This window comes from Neoarius graeffei, chromosome 5 (assembly GCF_027579695.1).
Source record: "Neoarius graeffei isolate fNeoGra1 chromosome 5, fNeoGra1.pri, whole genome shotgun sequence".
NCBI classification, from domain to species: Eukaryota; Metazoa; Chordata; class Actinopteri; order Siluriformes; family Ariidae; genus Neoarius; species Neoarius graeffei.
In genome coordinates, this window is record NC_083573.1 from 47,074,776 (window position 1) to 47,091,355 (window position 16,580).

The following is a 16,580-nucleotide window of genomic DNA, read 5'->3' on the forward strand; positions in this document are numbered from 1 at the left end:
AGTGTAAAACCCAGGATCGGAGTTGAGAGTTAGGGCCTCTGCATGCTCTTGCGACAAGGCTTTCGCAGATAGCTTTTCGCAGACAGTTGTAATTTATCGCTGAGCGGGGAGTAATAGGCGTGCGCGATGTTATTCACCGCCACAACGCAAGGGGGCGCGAAGTCGCGAAATCACTAGGAGTAGTTGGTGGATGTGGTTAGTGGAGTGTTTATCCTCCGGTTACATATAATGACTAGAACCGGAGTCGTATAGATGTACGTACTTCCTCACTTCATTGATCAACCGCTCTTCGTGCTGCTCCATCTTCGCTCGTGTTTTTAAAAATGGCGATAGTGAAAACAAACCAAACCGGGAAAGTAGGGAAGCGGAAGTGCGTGTACAGCGGATGTAGAGTGGACCAATCAGAGCCCTCTTGTCTGCGAGGCTTCTGCGGTGGTCACAATTTTTGGGAGTTGCGCGCAGAGCGTCTGCGAAGGGGGGGGGGCTACGCAGACGCCATCTGCAACGCCATCTGCGGGGACTGCGTTGTCAGCATAAATTGGCCTTTAGAAGTTCAGAGTTAGTATTTATACAATTACACTGACAGGTTTGATTTAGTGACGCTTTGTTTTTTACACCCGATTTTGATACCAACTACTTATCAACTGAAGTCAAATATCTCATCTCATCTCATTATCTCTAGCCGCTTTATCCTGTTCTACAGGGTCGCAGGCAAGCTGGAGCCTATCCCAGCTGACTATGGGCGAAAGGCGGGGTACACCCTGGACAAGTCGCCAGGTCATCACAGGGCTGACACATAGACACAGACAACCATTCACACTCACACCTACGGTCAATTTAGAGTCAACAGTTAACCTAACCTGCATGTCTTTGGACTGTGGGGGAAACCGGAGCACCCGGAGGAAACCCACGCGGACACGGGGAGAACATGCAAACTCCATACAGAAAGGCCCTCGCCGGCCACGGGGCTCGAACCCGGACTGAAGTCAAATATAATGGATTTAACTCTATCAGAGTAAAATTAACTCTACTTTTGCTCAAATTTCACTAACACCCAAAATTTAACACTTCTGAATTTGCTGTGTAGGTTTATAGTGAAGCATTTGTACAGTAGAGTTGCTCATGGATAACCAGAAGAAAAAAAAAACAACAACAACCCACTGTTTATTCACTGCGCCACTGTTTAATATCACATTATTATGGCGCTGTCTGGTAATTCCAGCTGGTCCAAATTTGGCAGTCCTCGTCCCCTGTGCCTAGTTGACATGGTTGTATGTGTTGCCGTTGGTTTTTGTGCCAGTAGAGCATGTGGAACGCAAGCCGTGTGCCTTGAGCAGGCGATCCGGCAAAGAATGACCATGTGCTTTTTTTGGACCTCAGCATTGTTTCTGGCATTTGGGTTAAAAATAGAACTTCCTTCTGCTGTGTGGTAGATCGATGCCGATATGGTATTTGTGTCCATCATTACTGAGAGCGGAGTGCTATGATGAATTGCTTTCTTCATGGTGAAATTAACTCCAATTAAAGGGTCAGTAATGTCACACAAATATCACATGAAGTGGGCATGTCAAGCTTGTGAAATTTTAACTGCGAATGAATTGACATGCTAATTTCTTTTGTGAGTTTTATGCATCTCTTACAGCAGGGGTTTTCAAAGTGTGGGAGAGTCAGCCCCCCCTCGGATAGCGAATAAACAACAGCGCCCCCCCCTTACAATTTTTGTTGTTGCTATACTTAATGTTCCATTCGTATTTTTAAAAAATGGTTGTTGTATACATTATTTTTTTCTTTTTCACATTTTAAACATCTGTGCTTTGTAAAACAAGATGTTTTAAACATTTTAAACATCTCATAGCATCGTTAGCGAGCACCTCTTGGCAGACAACACACCGTGGCACTGGAGCATCTTCAGATCCAGTCCATGAAAATCCAAACTTTAAATAATCGTGGTCATACTTCCGTCTTTTTTCAGTCCTCCCAGGATCTCTCGGGCCTTTTTTGTGATTGTTGCGGGCTAAAATGTCTGATGTTGCGGGGGGTTTTCCAAAAAATTGCGCTGAAAGTTGCGGTGTTTTTTAGGTTTTTGTTGCGATTACATTGCGGGAGAAAGTGAAAGTTGCGAGAAATTGTTGCGATTTTCTCTTTTTGTGATTAAAATTGAGTGATATGTTAAATACTAAGTTATTACTGAAAAACTATTGATTAAAAAAACAAAGACACTGAGAAATGGTCCTATAAACTACTTTACCAATATAAAAGATTAGCAGGACTACAAAAATGCAGAAAAATAGGCTTTACTTATCCAAATGCACCTGTTGGTTCAAATGTTAAAGTGCAGAGAACCTCACAGCACAACATGAAGTTACCTTAAAATATAAATGCCTCAGCTTTCATGTAAGAAAAAAAACTATTAATACTAGTACCGTGTGCAGGCAGTCTCTCCTGAAGACTAAATTAAACAATAATTATAAACTAATAAAATAAATGGCTCAGGCTTCATAGAAGAAAAAAAACAATTTGAACAGAATCTCACAGTATGATGCTGAAGCTGCCTAAACAATGGAAAATCAAATACCATTTTGGAAAAAATGTTGGCATCCATTAATTTCTTGTATTAAGTAAAAAATAATGTAAAGTGCACACAGTCCTTCACTGTAAACATAACACACTTTCAGTAACAGAATTTAAGCCTATATAAACACTGACTCGCACATCATGCAGTGTTGCCAGATACTGCTGACATTTTCCAGCCCAAAATATGTTCAAAACCCGCCAAAATGCACTTAAAACCGCCCAATCTGGCAACACTGCGCGCATGCTGCTTCTCTTGAATGTATACACGGAAGTAAGGCGGAAAGTAGTTTGTCGACGTCACCTCAAGACGACGCCAACGATTGGTCAAATTTGCGGGAAGGTTGCGGTGATTGGATATAATTGCAACACCGCCCTGAATTCGCGGGGATTGGTTGAATTTGCGTTGAAGTTGCAAATCGCAACATCCTGGAGGCTCTGTTTTTTTTGTTTGGCCCAGACTCTGTCTCCTCACTCACTGTAGCTTTAGGTGCTAAAAATCGATCCATTTTGTCTCTGGTAAAGGCTAGCTGAAGTTCACTAAATGTCCGCAATAGTAACTTATTCTGGTTTATTTTTCCTGACGTTGCATCCCCCCCCCGAAGAACTCTGGCGCCCCCCAGGAGGGGCGCGCCCCACACTTTGAAAAGCCCTGTCTTACAGTATGCAGTACTTTTGGTGTTGGCCAATTCATACCCACTAGCCAGCTCTCTCCTCTCACACAGCAGCTACCAACTGGAGAGGATCGAGACCAACACATGCTTCCTCCGAAACACGCAAAACCATCCTTCACAACTTACTGAACTGCTGCTCATGCTGCATCACAGGGCTGCATCTCAGAACACAAAAGAAAGCGTTCTCTGCCCTTTTACGCACACGTGAGCTCACAGGAGCCTATGATTGGCTAGTGTCACTGTGATTGACTGAGGAGAGAGGAATACTATCCCACCCAGAGAGCATGACTAATTCTGATCTCCTGGTGTAGGATAGCTCTAACATTGTCTCGATTCAAACTCGAGATCTCCAGGCTGTTACTCAGGAGCCTCAAAGCACACAGTATGTTCTAATATAAGCTAAATGAAAAGATACTGATGGTAAACATCTGGCTTCCTATTTACTGTGTTTACCAGGTAGTGTATGACACAAAATCTGTCTGGAACCTACATAGTGTGTCTTATACCAGTAGAACAGAAAAGAAAAATATGCACATCAAGTGTGCCTTAAAGTGCACATCACGGGTAAATTCAGGAGCAAGATCAATGTAATTCTCCTATTTTATATTAAACTTTGGTCAAATATCTGTCACATTTTGTGCAATTTTTTTTTTACCTTGCGCAATACCAGAAAAATTCAGTTGAAATCAAGCCATTTGAGGCGAATTGGGCCGCCTCTGAAAAAACTTGCCATTTGGATTTCCCGGCAAGCATTGATTTTCGTGACGTCGCGTGCGGGACGCCTCCTTCTGAATCCTACGTCAGCGCTGGTTTGTTTATGAGAAAACGACCTGGTGGTTTTCTGCAAATTTCTTCAGCGTTATCGCGTAATTATTAAAATGGTTAACAGATGTAGCGTAGGAGGGTGTAGCAACACTAATCATGATGGGGTTAGTACTCATCATTTTCCAAAAGACCGGACAATGAGAGAGAAATGGGAGCGCTTGGTCTACACAGGCTGTGCACTGAAACCGTGCAAAGCTCTCGCAGCCTGCTGGCGCTTCCGCAGATAACGTCACGAATCTGGCTCCAGACTCGCTTGGGATTTTTCCAGACGTGTTTTGTTATTTTTTTTTTTTTCTGCTGTAGACAGACGGCCTTGTGCAAAATTACCCTTCTGGATGAGTGTGTAAAGGGACATGCTTTCATATTAAAAAATAATAAAATTGGTCCAGAATATGCACTTTAACTTACAGTCTCTTGCAAAAGTGTTCATCCCCCTTGGTGTTCGTCCTGTTTTGTCGCATTACAAGATGGAATTAAAATTGATTTTTTTTTGGGGGGGGAGGGTTATCACCATTTGATTTACACAACATGCCTATCACTTTAAAGGTGAAAATCGTTGTTATTGTGACACAAACAATAATTAAGATGAAAAAACAGAAATCTGGAGTGTGCATAGGTATTCACCACAGGTGGCTTCTCCAGTGAGGAGAGGGAGGAAGATCCTCCTTAAAAATTCTAAGAATAAAAAGTTGAAATTGTCTTGACCAATTTAATGAATTGCTGTCCTTGAATATTACTATTTTACTGCCAAATACGACATGTACATTATATTTGTTTCTCTGGGTGAAATTACATTAGCACCCCCTATCGCTCGCTATTAGAAATTACTGCACGGAGGATCTTCCTCCCTTCGGCTCCCATTCACTCCGATTCAAACAGTCTCCGGCACTGGCGGCTCGTGGTTAACATAGACTTCAATGAGAGAGAGGAGGAAAATCCTCCTCTAAGAGGGTGGGACTAGCTAAGAGATCTGACAAGTGCTACAAAATATCAACCAATAGGCTGCAGCCCTAGTTGCGCAATGAACCAATAAGTAGAGGCCTTAGCTGCCTGGGGGGAGGGGTTATCTTATCAAACTTAACTTCTAGATCCGGTGACTTGGGCACTTCGGCAGTCAGAGTGAGAACGGCGAGGTGGAAGTGGATTGACTATGTTATAAATATTCTATGAATAAAGTAATGGAAACAGAGGACGTGGTGAATGTTTTGCTTGCAAAACCCTTCCATGGGCTGAGCTACAAACATGGCCGCCAGGTTTGCTTCATTAAATACGGAAGATTTTGAGAGAATTTTGAAAGAGAAAGATGTGTTGAACACCTGAAAGTAATGTGTACAGCAGCTATAAAAAGTGTACACACCCCGTTAAAATGATAGGTTTTTCAACTATTATCAACTCAACCCGTGCGTGTAACTATAGCCGGTCCAGCAGGTGCGGTCGCATTGGGGCCCGTGACCTTCAACCAAGCATTCCTTCCTCCCTCACTTTTACAAAAGCCAGCCGCTACTGGTATTCACCCCCCAAAGTCAATACTTTATAGAGCTACCTTTTGCTGCAATTACAGCTGCAAGTCTCTTGAGGTATGTCTCTATTAGCTTAGCACATCTAGCCACTGGGATTTTTGCCCATTCCTCAAGGCAAACCTGCTCCAGCTCCTTCAAGTTAGATGGGTTGCGTTGGTGTACAGCAATCTTCAAGTTATGCCACAGATTCTCAGTTGGATTGAGGTCTGGGCTTTGACTAGGCCATTCCAAAATATATAAGTGTTTCCCTTTAAACCACTCCAGTGTAGCTTTAGCAGTATGTTTAGGGTCATTGTCCTGCTGGAACGTGAACCTTCGTCCCAGTCTCAAACCTCTGGCTGACTCAAACAGGTTTTCCCCAGAATTGCCCTGTATTTAGTGCCATCCAGCTTTCCTTCAGTCCTGACCAGCTTTCCTGTCCCTGCAGATGAAAAACATCCCCACAGCATGATGCTGCCACCACCATGCTTCACTGTAGGAATGATGTTCTCAGGGTGTTGGGTTTGCGTCACACATGGCATTTCCCATGATGGCCAAAAAGATCAATTTTCATCTGGTCATCTGACCAGAGAATCTTCTTCCATGTGTTTGGGGAGTCTGCCACATGCTGTTGGGCAAACTCCAAACGTGTTTTCTTAAGCAATGACCTTTTTTTTTCTGGTCACTCTTCCATAAAGCCCCACTCTGTGGAGTGTACGGCTTAAAGTGGTCCTATGGACAGATACTCCCATCTCCACTGTGGATCTTTGCAGCTCCTTCAGTTCTCTTTGGTGTCTGTGTTGCATCTCTGATCAATGCCCTCCTTGCCCGGTCTGTGAGTTTTGGTGAGCGGCCTTCTCTTGTCAGGTTTGTAGTGGTGCCATATTCTTTCCATTTTGCTATAATGGATTTAATGGTGCTCTGTGGGATATTCAAAGTTTGGGATATTTTTTATAACCCAACCCTGATCTATACTTCTTCACAACTTTGTCTCTGACCTGTTTGGAGGCTCCTTGGTTTTCATGTTGCTTGCTTAGTCGTGTTGCAGAGTCAGGGTCCTTCCAGAACAGGTTGATTTATACAGACATCATGTGACAGATCATGTGACACTTTGATTGCACACAGGTGGATCTTAATCAACTAATTATGTGACTCATGAAGTGAATTGGTTGGAGCAGCTCTTATTTAGGGGTTTCATACGAAAGGAAGTGAATACCTATGCACACTTTTTTTTTTTTTAATCTTGATTATTGTTTGTCACAATAAAACAACCATTTTCACCTTTAAAGCATGTTTTGTAAATCAAATGGTGCTAATCCCCCCAAAATCCATTTTAATTCCAGCTTGTAATGCGACAAAACAGGACGAACACCAAGGGGGACGAATACTTTTACAAGACGCTGTACATGCATTTTCTCAAGGGACATAGGAGTTTAGGAAACATCTGTTTCAATAGATTTGCATTAGGTGTTGAAAAAGAGCATCTTAAAAACTGTAAATAAATGTAGCGATGCAAATATGATGAAAGTTGAATTTGTTCTGACACCTGTACTGTATACTTTGACCTGAATGTAAGCCTGTCGTGTTAGTTTGCTGATTTTGTTGGGATTTCCTTACAGGAGTGTTGATTTAAATGTGAAATAGGTATCCTGAGCATGCTGAAGCAGCTCTGCTGAACAGACATTTAACTGTAAATCCTTTTTAAAAACTATTCTACAGGTCGACCATACAGACAAAAAGAGGGTTAAGATAATTAGCTAATTCATAAGTGAATGTGTAAAAGTCTGCTTGATGTTTTCAGGTTAATGTAATGAGGAGCAGTCATTGTTTCCTCTCTTAATTGTGGATTATCAAACTAGAAAAGCTGGATGATGTAATTATGCGACGTAAATGGACGATTGCACAATCGTAAGATTGGAAGATATTTGCGGTCAGCTTCAATAACTGTGGTCAAGTGATTTACGCCTTAACTCTGACAGGACTAATTGAGGTGTTTGTTTGTTTGTTTGTTTGTTTGAGCATTCTTATAACTGCTTAACAAGGAACAGGAGTTTAATGAAAGAACTGTTGAAAAATAAAATGAAGACAGAACTGATAGACGTTCAGTTCCTTGTGATTCATTCACACAGCGTAATGTAACATGATCGTGTTTGGCACAGTGCCCTGTCTCCTGCCTGTGATTTGAGCTGCTACTGTAAACAACTGCGTCAGGGTTTGATCTTGAACTCGGGTTGCTGTCTGTATGGAGTTTCACGTCTTCTCCCCCGTGTTCATGTGGGGTTTCTCAAATTGTCCAGAAAGCATGCAGTTAGACGGAGTAGCTCTGATAAATTGCCCCATGTGTGAATAAGTGTGTGAATGGCTCACTGCTATGGATTAGCATCCCATGCAAGGTCCCACTCTCGGGAGAGACTCTGGATCCACGTTCACTCTGACCAGGATGAAGCGCTTACGAAAGGTTAATGAAGTGAGGCCATCCTTAAAAAAAATCCGTTTCCTGTCCACCGGGTGAGCAAAAAAATTTTCAGTAGGGAGGGAGGGATTTTTTATTTTATATAATATGGATAGGGATATATATAATATGGAGATATATATTAGTGCTGTCAAAAATATCACGTTATTAACGCGTTAAATTGACTCAATTTTAACGGCGATAATTTTTTTATCGCGAGATTAACGCTCTGTGACATGATGTAGGTTTTGAAACTGCTTTTGAAACTGCCAGGAACTTGGAACAGAGACTTTGCTTAGAAAAACGATAGCAGCTAGACTGTAATGCCACGCCCCGCACAGCCAGAGTCCTCTGCCCTCCCCCGAAGAGCCACGGTGCTCGGCTTAGGTTTCGTTTTCCCATCGGCGGCTCCAGCCCGACTTTGCAGTGGCTGTGACAAGACGTGTTATGCTCTGCAATAAAAAAAAAAAACATTGGTACAACCAGTGTTCGAACTATGCCGATATTTTCGGGGGGGTCCCTTTTTTCCCCTTGGGGGGGGTGCTTGCGCTTGTCTCAGAGCGCGGATCTCCATCGCGCGCTCACTTCCGATATGCAAATGCTTCCCGTTACACACGATTGCTATGTCAATAAACATCATTTTGCCAATATTTTAGAGACCCCCCAACATTTCCCAAATCATGTTTTCAAGGGATCTCATGTCTGTTTCAGGGGATCTCGGATCCCCCGAGTACCCCCGTAGTTCGAACGGTGAGCAAGCCCATTCACTTTTTTATGCTGATAAGAGAATTACATGGTTTTTCATGTGACAAAAATGTGCGATTAAATTGCGATTAATCGCGAGTTAACTATGACAGTCGCAACATTAATCGCGATTAAATATTTTAATCGCTTGACAGCACTAATATATATATATATATATATATATATATATATATATATATATATATATATATATATACACACACACACACACACACACACACACACACATACATACACATATATATATATATATATATATATATATATATATATATATATATATGGATGGATAAGAAATCACAATGCTGTGTTTGCTTTTTCTTTCAGTACTTTATTACAAAAGCAGACACATTTCATAAAATATGACAGTTTAATCAACTGAAACTTGTACAAAAACTTTATTATAAAACCTACCGTGCAGGAACAGGCGTCACCACAGATGGTCCTCGGCATTTCACTGCCTCTTTGATTATGTCCTGGCGGCCGTCTAAATACCACAAGCAGTTTGTAATGTTCATTACTACATTTGTTCCTTCAGTTTGGCCAGTATGTCTAGATAGACAAGGTCCTTCTCTCTGGATGTCTTTTATAATTTCGTTGTGTAATTCGTTCTTTTTATTTGCTACAGACACAGTTTTTAATTCTCTCCAGCCAACCTGCATTAGTTCCGTAAACGCATTTTTTTTTTTTTTTTTTTTGTTCAGTTCTGTTCTCATTTTGAATAGATCTATTGGGTTCTCCTACAGATCTGTCAGGGTCGTTAACAAAGTAGGTAATGAATTTAGCATAACAAAACTCAAAAGCTGTTTGTAACGTCTCGGATGGATCAAGATCAAATGAATTTTCCAGTAACGGTTTGTGATGGTCCGACACACGGACTTTTTGTAGTTCTAAACTGACCGTTAGGCCTAGTTCGGATGAAATTACACTATTAAAATGATCATTGAATGATTTGTTTTTCTGAATCTTTACTATTTTGTTGTTCGCTAGAATACCATTTTGCGATTTCACAATTAAGCAAATGTTTGAAAACTCCGGATCTCCTTCCTTCATGGTGGCTGCCATTTTTTTGTGCCGCACGGCGCATGCGCAGATCTGATTTGATTCTATATTCTGCGCGGAATGCGTAAATGTCAAGTTCGATTTTAGATTTACGAACCCGAAAAAAATGTCGAAAAAACGGCGTTAAAAAAAAAAATTCAACCGCTCAAACGGCACTCACCCGGCCGGTGGACCGGAAACAGAAAATTTTTTAATAATGGCCTGACGTTTGCTGCTACTAAGATTCTAATCGCTGACTTTTTATCCCCACGCTGGCCAAAAGGCCCGAAGGGGGATTATGTCGTGGCGATGTCCGTCTGGCCATCCCGGGAAGGGTGCTCACCTTCTGAAATCGACTCCTCTCTCAATTTTTGGAGGAATTTCACCAAACTTGGCAAAAGGCTTTGTTATATGACAGTTATACACATATTGTAATTTTGTTAAATTCGGTCACGTTTTCCCCAGAGTTATGCCCTTGATTATTAACAAACTTGTACTTTGGCAACTTCATCAAGGTGTGCTTACGTTCTGAAATCAACTTTCCTTGTAGTTTTTATTATCCCCGCTGGCTGAAAGGCCCGAAGGGGGGTTATGTCGTGGCTCTGTCCGTCCCGGGAAGGGTACTCGCCTTCTGAAATCAACTCCTCTCACGATTTTTGGAGGAATTTCACGAAACTTGGCAAGATTCTTTGTTGTATGTTGGTAATACGCGTATTGCGATTGCATTCAATTCAATTGCATTTTACCAGAGTTATAGCATCGTTGCCAGCGGGGGATATTGTGCTCTCGGAGCACTCGAGGTTTTTTTGTTTGTTTGTTTTTCGCATAATTTGCATGTGAATGGACGATATTTACCATTTTTTGTTTATGGTATTGCAGCTATTTACAAAGTGGACAGCTAAATAATGTTTTATTTTTATAAATTTATGCTCTTAAAAAAGGTCAGGATAAACTGATTGATATGAAATGTTAACCTTTTCATAGATGTATTTTTGTGTGTGTGTGTGTTCATTGTTTTACTTTTTTTTTTTTAAATTTGCTGTAGCAAAGCTGCTTGTAGAATCATGTAACTGTAGCCATATGTTCACGATCCTGGCTCAGATCTTCGAGCTCTTCCTCCTGTTAGGAGGAGGGTTTTTTTTTTGCGGTAGAGGATGTGGTTAGTGGTGTCAAGCTGAAGGTGCGAATAAAATGGTTTGATCCTGGATGCTTCATTCTGCTATTAATCACACCCAAGATACATTTCTTCCTGTTGTTTCTCTTCATGTTTGTGACGTTCTTGATCACATGGACCCAGGAAGCTAAATAACACCATTATTTATCTGTTCTACAGTTTACCCATAGCTAGATCTGAGCAGGGAAGACCTGGAGATTTTTTTTTTTTTTTTGACACTGCAGTGAGACACTGTAGTGATGCAGGTCAAGTCTTTTTTTCTTTCTTGGAGAATAATAAAACTTTCTTCAAGATTTTGAGCGAAAGCTACAGATACAGTTGAAGAAGCTGAGCTCAAACTCGGCATCTTTGGATATTTGCTTGGAAGCAATAAATACTCGAAGCTTCTGCTGCTTTAAAAATGGTAAACCACAGTGCCTCAAAAGCTCTCAAACAGAAGAGCCACTTGGATCATTTTTTATTTGTTTAGGCTGTGAATGAATGATTGTTCAGAAAATCTCATTCACCAGGTCATGGCATAAGGCCATTATTAAAAAATGTTCTGTTTCCGGTCCACCGGCCGGGTGAGTGCCGTTTGTGCGGGTGAAATTTTTTTTTTTAAACGCCGGTTTTTCGACATTTTTTTCAGGTTTGTAAATCTAAAATCGAACTTGACATTTCCGCATTCCCAGGGCTTTCCACTAAGGCTCATACTAGCCAGCCATGACAAATAAGTAGCCAGCCGGGGGGGGGTAAACACAAAATAAACTCCTGTGCACGCAGTTCCCAGGATTAAATGTATTTTCCACAGGCCATTTATTTATTCACTTTACTCAAATACAAAGTAAAATGGCAGTAAATCTTCTTTCTTTTCTTGCGTATTGCATCATGAGGCGTTCCTGGCTTGTAAGTCTCTTATTTTTGGTGCATGACACATTCACGCAACTGAGCATGCGCCGAGTGACCGCGCACACCGCATGTCGGGGCGCGGATGAGTTACTCTCCCTTGATCAACGGTTCAGTTTGACATTATTGTCAGTCCGTTAGATAAACATTTAATTTTATTAAAATCGAAAATTAATATTTAGAGCCTGTGGGCTACAAAAATAGTCATTAAAGTAGCCGGCTGGACTTAATTGTGCGGCCGGCGCTTGTGGAAAGCCCTGTTGAATCAGCTCTGCGCATGCGCTGTGCGGCACAAAAAAATGGCAGCCACCATGAAGGAAGGAGATCCGGAGTTTTCAAACATTTGCTTAAGTGTGAAATCGCAAAATGGTATTCTAGCGAACAACAAAATAGTAAAGATTCAGAAAAACAAATCATTCAGTGATCATTTTAATAGTGTAATTTCATCCGAACTAGGCCTAACGCTCGATTTAGAACTACGGAAAGTCCGTGTGTCGGACGTTTTAAGTACCTTTGTAAAAGTTTTGCAAATGTTGCAGTCAGCATTTAAAATGCTAACTTAGTTTTTGTACAAGTTTCAGTTGATTTAACGGTCATATTTTATTAAATGTGTCTGCTTTTGTAATAAAAAAAGTACTGAAAGAAAAAGCAAACACAGCATTGCAATTTCTTATCCATCCATATATAATAAAAAAAAAATCCCTCCCTCCCGACTGAAATTTTTTTTGCCCACCCGGTGGACAGGAAACTAATTTTTTTTAAGGATGGCCTAATAATGTATTTATTGCATTGTGTATATCGTGCCATATACACAAGGTGTCCTTGACCATGACCTCATGTCGCGCTTGGCCTTGCCCATGCACGGTACTCTGCCTTTTATTCTCGTTTCCTTTGATTAATAAACGTTGGTGGAGTGCCACACTGGCTCCAGCACAAAACAATATCGTCACTGTCATTTATGTACCGATTTTAAGCCTTTGAAAGATGTGGAATGTGAACTGCTGTTGGTCCATGCGTACCGAAACAAAAGCGTGATTATACTCTTTTGGAGTGGGTTAGAACAGTGAGGTGGAGCACACAATCGCCCTCGTTTCAGCTTGCTCGAGATGACAGCAGCCGATTGCGCCATGAATAAATGTAACACTGACCAGTGCAGCACTGTGAGAAGTTATAAAAATGTACAGAGAAATGATGACACACCACAGTATTTATTGGTGGAGTATCTGAATCGTTCTTCATCTTGTTCTCCTCCTTCAGTGCAGTTTTCAGTATGAAATGCAGCAACATGGCATGTCTCCTAATAATCTGCCTTTTATTGTGTGACTTAAAAAAAAAAAAAAAAAAAGTGGGGTTGTTCGGGGTTACATCACTGTACTGTCGCCTCACAGCAAGAAGGTCCAGGTTCGAGCCCAGCAGCCGGCGAGCGCCTTTCTGTGCGGAGTTTGCATGTTCTCCCCGTGTCCGCGTGGGTTTCCTCTGGGTGCTCCGGTTTCCCCCACAGTCCAAAGACATGCAGGTTAGGTTAACTGGTGACCCTAAATTGACCGTAGGTGTGAATGTGAGTGTGAATGGTTGTCTGTGTCTATGTGTCAGCCCTGTGATGACCTGGCGACTTGTCCAGGGTGTACCCCGCCTTTCGCCCGTAGTCAGCTGGGATAGGCTCCAGCTTGCCTGCGACCCTGTAGAACAGGATAAGCGATTACGGATAATGGATGGATGGATGGATGGATGGATGGATGGATGGACACCACTGCACTGTTCTTTTTCTGTAACCTTCCACTTCCTCTAACAGCTCTGATGGAAGTGTTTTATGTTAACACGCTCATTCAAATATTTGAAGAAGAATAATGATTATAGTAATATTTATATGTTACCATTTCTCTCCTAAAAGCTCATTCACAGGGATGTGTATGGTGGACCCGTCACATAATCTTAGCCTAATAAAGATCACTTTATTTAAAAAGAAATGTATAAAGATTGATCTTGTGAAGCTTTGTGCAAAGAGACATTTATGGAATGTTTAAAGTGCACTTCACGGGTAAATTCAGGAGCAAGATCAATGTAATTCTCCTATTTTATATTAAACTTTGGTCAAATATCTGTCACATTTAGCATTTTGTGCAATTTTTTTTACCTTGCGCAATACCAGAAAAATTCAGTTGAAATCAAGCCATTTGAGGCGAATTGGTCCGCCTCTGAAAAAACTTGGCATTTGGATTTCCCGGCAAACATTGATTTTCGTGACGTCACGTGCGGGACGCCTCCCTCTGAATCCTACGTCAGCGCTGGTTTGTTTATGAGAAAACGACCGTATTATTTACATCTCCGGTGTTGTCTCCGTCATCTTCACTACTTGAATCATCATCAAGTCCAAACAGATGAAGCCCCAATTCTGATATCTCATTATATTCTTCAGGGATGAAAGTCTTCCGGAAATACCCAGAAATCCGGATATTTGACAAAACTCTTGAAAATCTCCGGTTTTCCAAATGGAGAAATGTATTTTTTGGGATTTTTTGCTTTCCTAGGCAAGGCAAGTTTATTTATATAGCACATTTCATACACAATGGCAGTTCAATGTGCTTTACAGAAGTAAAAACAAAAACAGTAAACAATAGAGAAATAAGATTACATAAAATAATTGTATTTTTATTCTAAAACAATTAATTAAAAGAATTAAAAGAAAATAAGAATTAAACAATAGTAGAAATAAAATAATAAAATGAAGTAGAAGTTCAAATAGGAGGAGAAAAAAAAGAAACCAGCAGAATAGAATAAAGAATAAAATGGAATAAAGTTAAAATTAAAGTAAATTTAAAACATCTAGACACGGTGTAATACTTCACATCATCCTTGCATGGGCGCGGTCCTTAAACAGCCCAAACACAGTTCATTGATTAAAGCCAGGTGTTCTTTGTTAACGGCGCACGTGCCGGAGCTCGTTAGGTGTGGGCGCGCCCCAAGGTGCGCCTTCAGGTGCATGTGCTAAGGCGTGCAGGACTGACACCGTTCTGCGCAAGCACAACACAATCACACTAGAAAGCATGTTCAAGCTGCCAGTGTAGCTGCAGTCTTTTTAGTTGTGAATTACGAGTATTTCCTCGTGTTAATAATTCACCATGTCAAAACAAGCAAAACTTTCCTCCTTCTTTCGACGTGAAGAGAGGTAAGCAATTTATTATATATATTTTTAGCATCAAAGTTGCGTTTTGTGGTTTCGAAGCTAAGTTTTAGTGCTGTTTCTAGAACACAACATCAAGAAAACGTGGAAGAAACGGCAATAATGGAAGAGCCGGTTTCTAAGCTGCCTAAAACTAGCAATGGTAATTTTTATTTTTTGTTACATAATGCACTCAGGCTGCCAGTCAGTGTGTGACATATATACACACACACACACACACACACACACACACACACACCCTACGCCCCTGATTTACATGAGGAATTTGGTCTTCATTGGCGTGTTTAAATTTACAGACAATACGAGCTAATGTAAACAATTGGCTTCAACTCGCATAAATATGAATTGGAAATTTTTAGTTCACTTTAGCTTCTGCAAGCGCACAACTCTACTAAAAGATTGATAAACGAGGCTCAGTGTCCCCAACATTGAAACCTGAAAGCTTTAGAAACTCTAACAGACCTTTCCTTTTTAACAGGACTGTTTTGGGATTTTGCTGAGTTTACCTTCAACTGTCTGATTTTTTTTTTTTTTTTTCAAAGTAATGAACTGTGTAGCAGGAAAATCACCGCGTTTTCTAAATGCACTCCTGAAAATTACTCATTAACTAGCGGAATTAAATTTGATATTTTTGACATGTTAATCATTAATGTACATGAAAGAAAAAGGCTTAAAAGTTATAACTTGTTTTAGTGAGTACTAAAATGCACTAGAATGCAGGGTTTTGCGTGTTGTGTTATTAAAATATTTTCGGGGGACGTCCCCCTCCATATCTTAGTTTGACTTTCAAAAGTTCAGGATTTTTTTCTTTGCTCCACTTTCATTTCGAATTCTTCATCCAAAGGTGAAGTAACATTGCGCTCAGGTGACAATTCCATATTTCAGTGCAAAATCGCTAGCTGCTAAACTTGGTCTACACAGGCTGTGCACTGAAACCGTGCAAGCTCTCTCAGCCTGCTGGCGCTTCCGCAGGTGACGTCATGAATCTGGCTCCAGACTCGCTTGGGATTTTTCCAGACGCATTTTATTTTATTTTTTTCTGCTGTAGACAGACGGCCTTGTGCAAAATTACCCTTCTGGATGAGTGTGTAAGGGACATTCTTTCATATAAGAAAAACGAAATTGGTCCAGGATATGCACTTTAAGGAAGAAGTCTGCAGTGTCAGCAGGTGGTAATGAGCATTTGATATTTGGAAGTGTCTAATGTTTATTTCTTGCTTATGATTTTTATTTCTTTTCAGATTCAGGCTCAGAAGGTGCGACTGGCTAGAACACAGGGCCCTTCCTACGGAGGCTCTCTGCCAAACGTCAATCAGATCGGCAGGAACGCGGCCGATCTCCAGGTATGTCGCTGGGTTCCGTAGTAGTGGGTGCTGTAGGTAAATGTTTATATTGGACTATAGTTTCAAATGATCCCAGTAAGGGTGTATAGCACAGAATAAAGTGATGTCCTTTAAACTTCACAAGGATCAGTAAACAATTATTTATGTTGGGCAAGGAGCTAGTGTTCTGG

General features: G+C 41.0%; 1 protein-coding gene across 3 annotated transcripts in view; it reads left to right on the forward strand.

Moving 5' to 3' along the window:
• The window catches only part of LOC132886775 (CREB-regulated transcription coactivator 2-like), a 54,424-nt gene that overhangs the window by 14,859 nt on the left and 22,985 nt on the right, over nucleotides 1-16,580 (forward strand). For 2 of the 3 annotated variants that reach the window (XM_060921830.1, XM_060921831.1), the window contains exon 2: nucleotides 16,309-16,410. In XM_060921830.1, the coding sequence (XP_060777813.1) occupies nucleotides 16,309-16,410 (102 nt within the window). Of the gene's footprint in view, nucleotides 1-15,132; nucleotides 15,210-16,308; nucleotides 16,411-16,580 lie in introns of those variants that run through there. The other variant, XM_060921832.1, reaches the window with a different exon arrangement.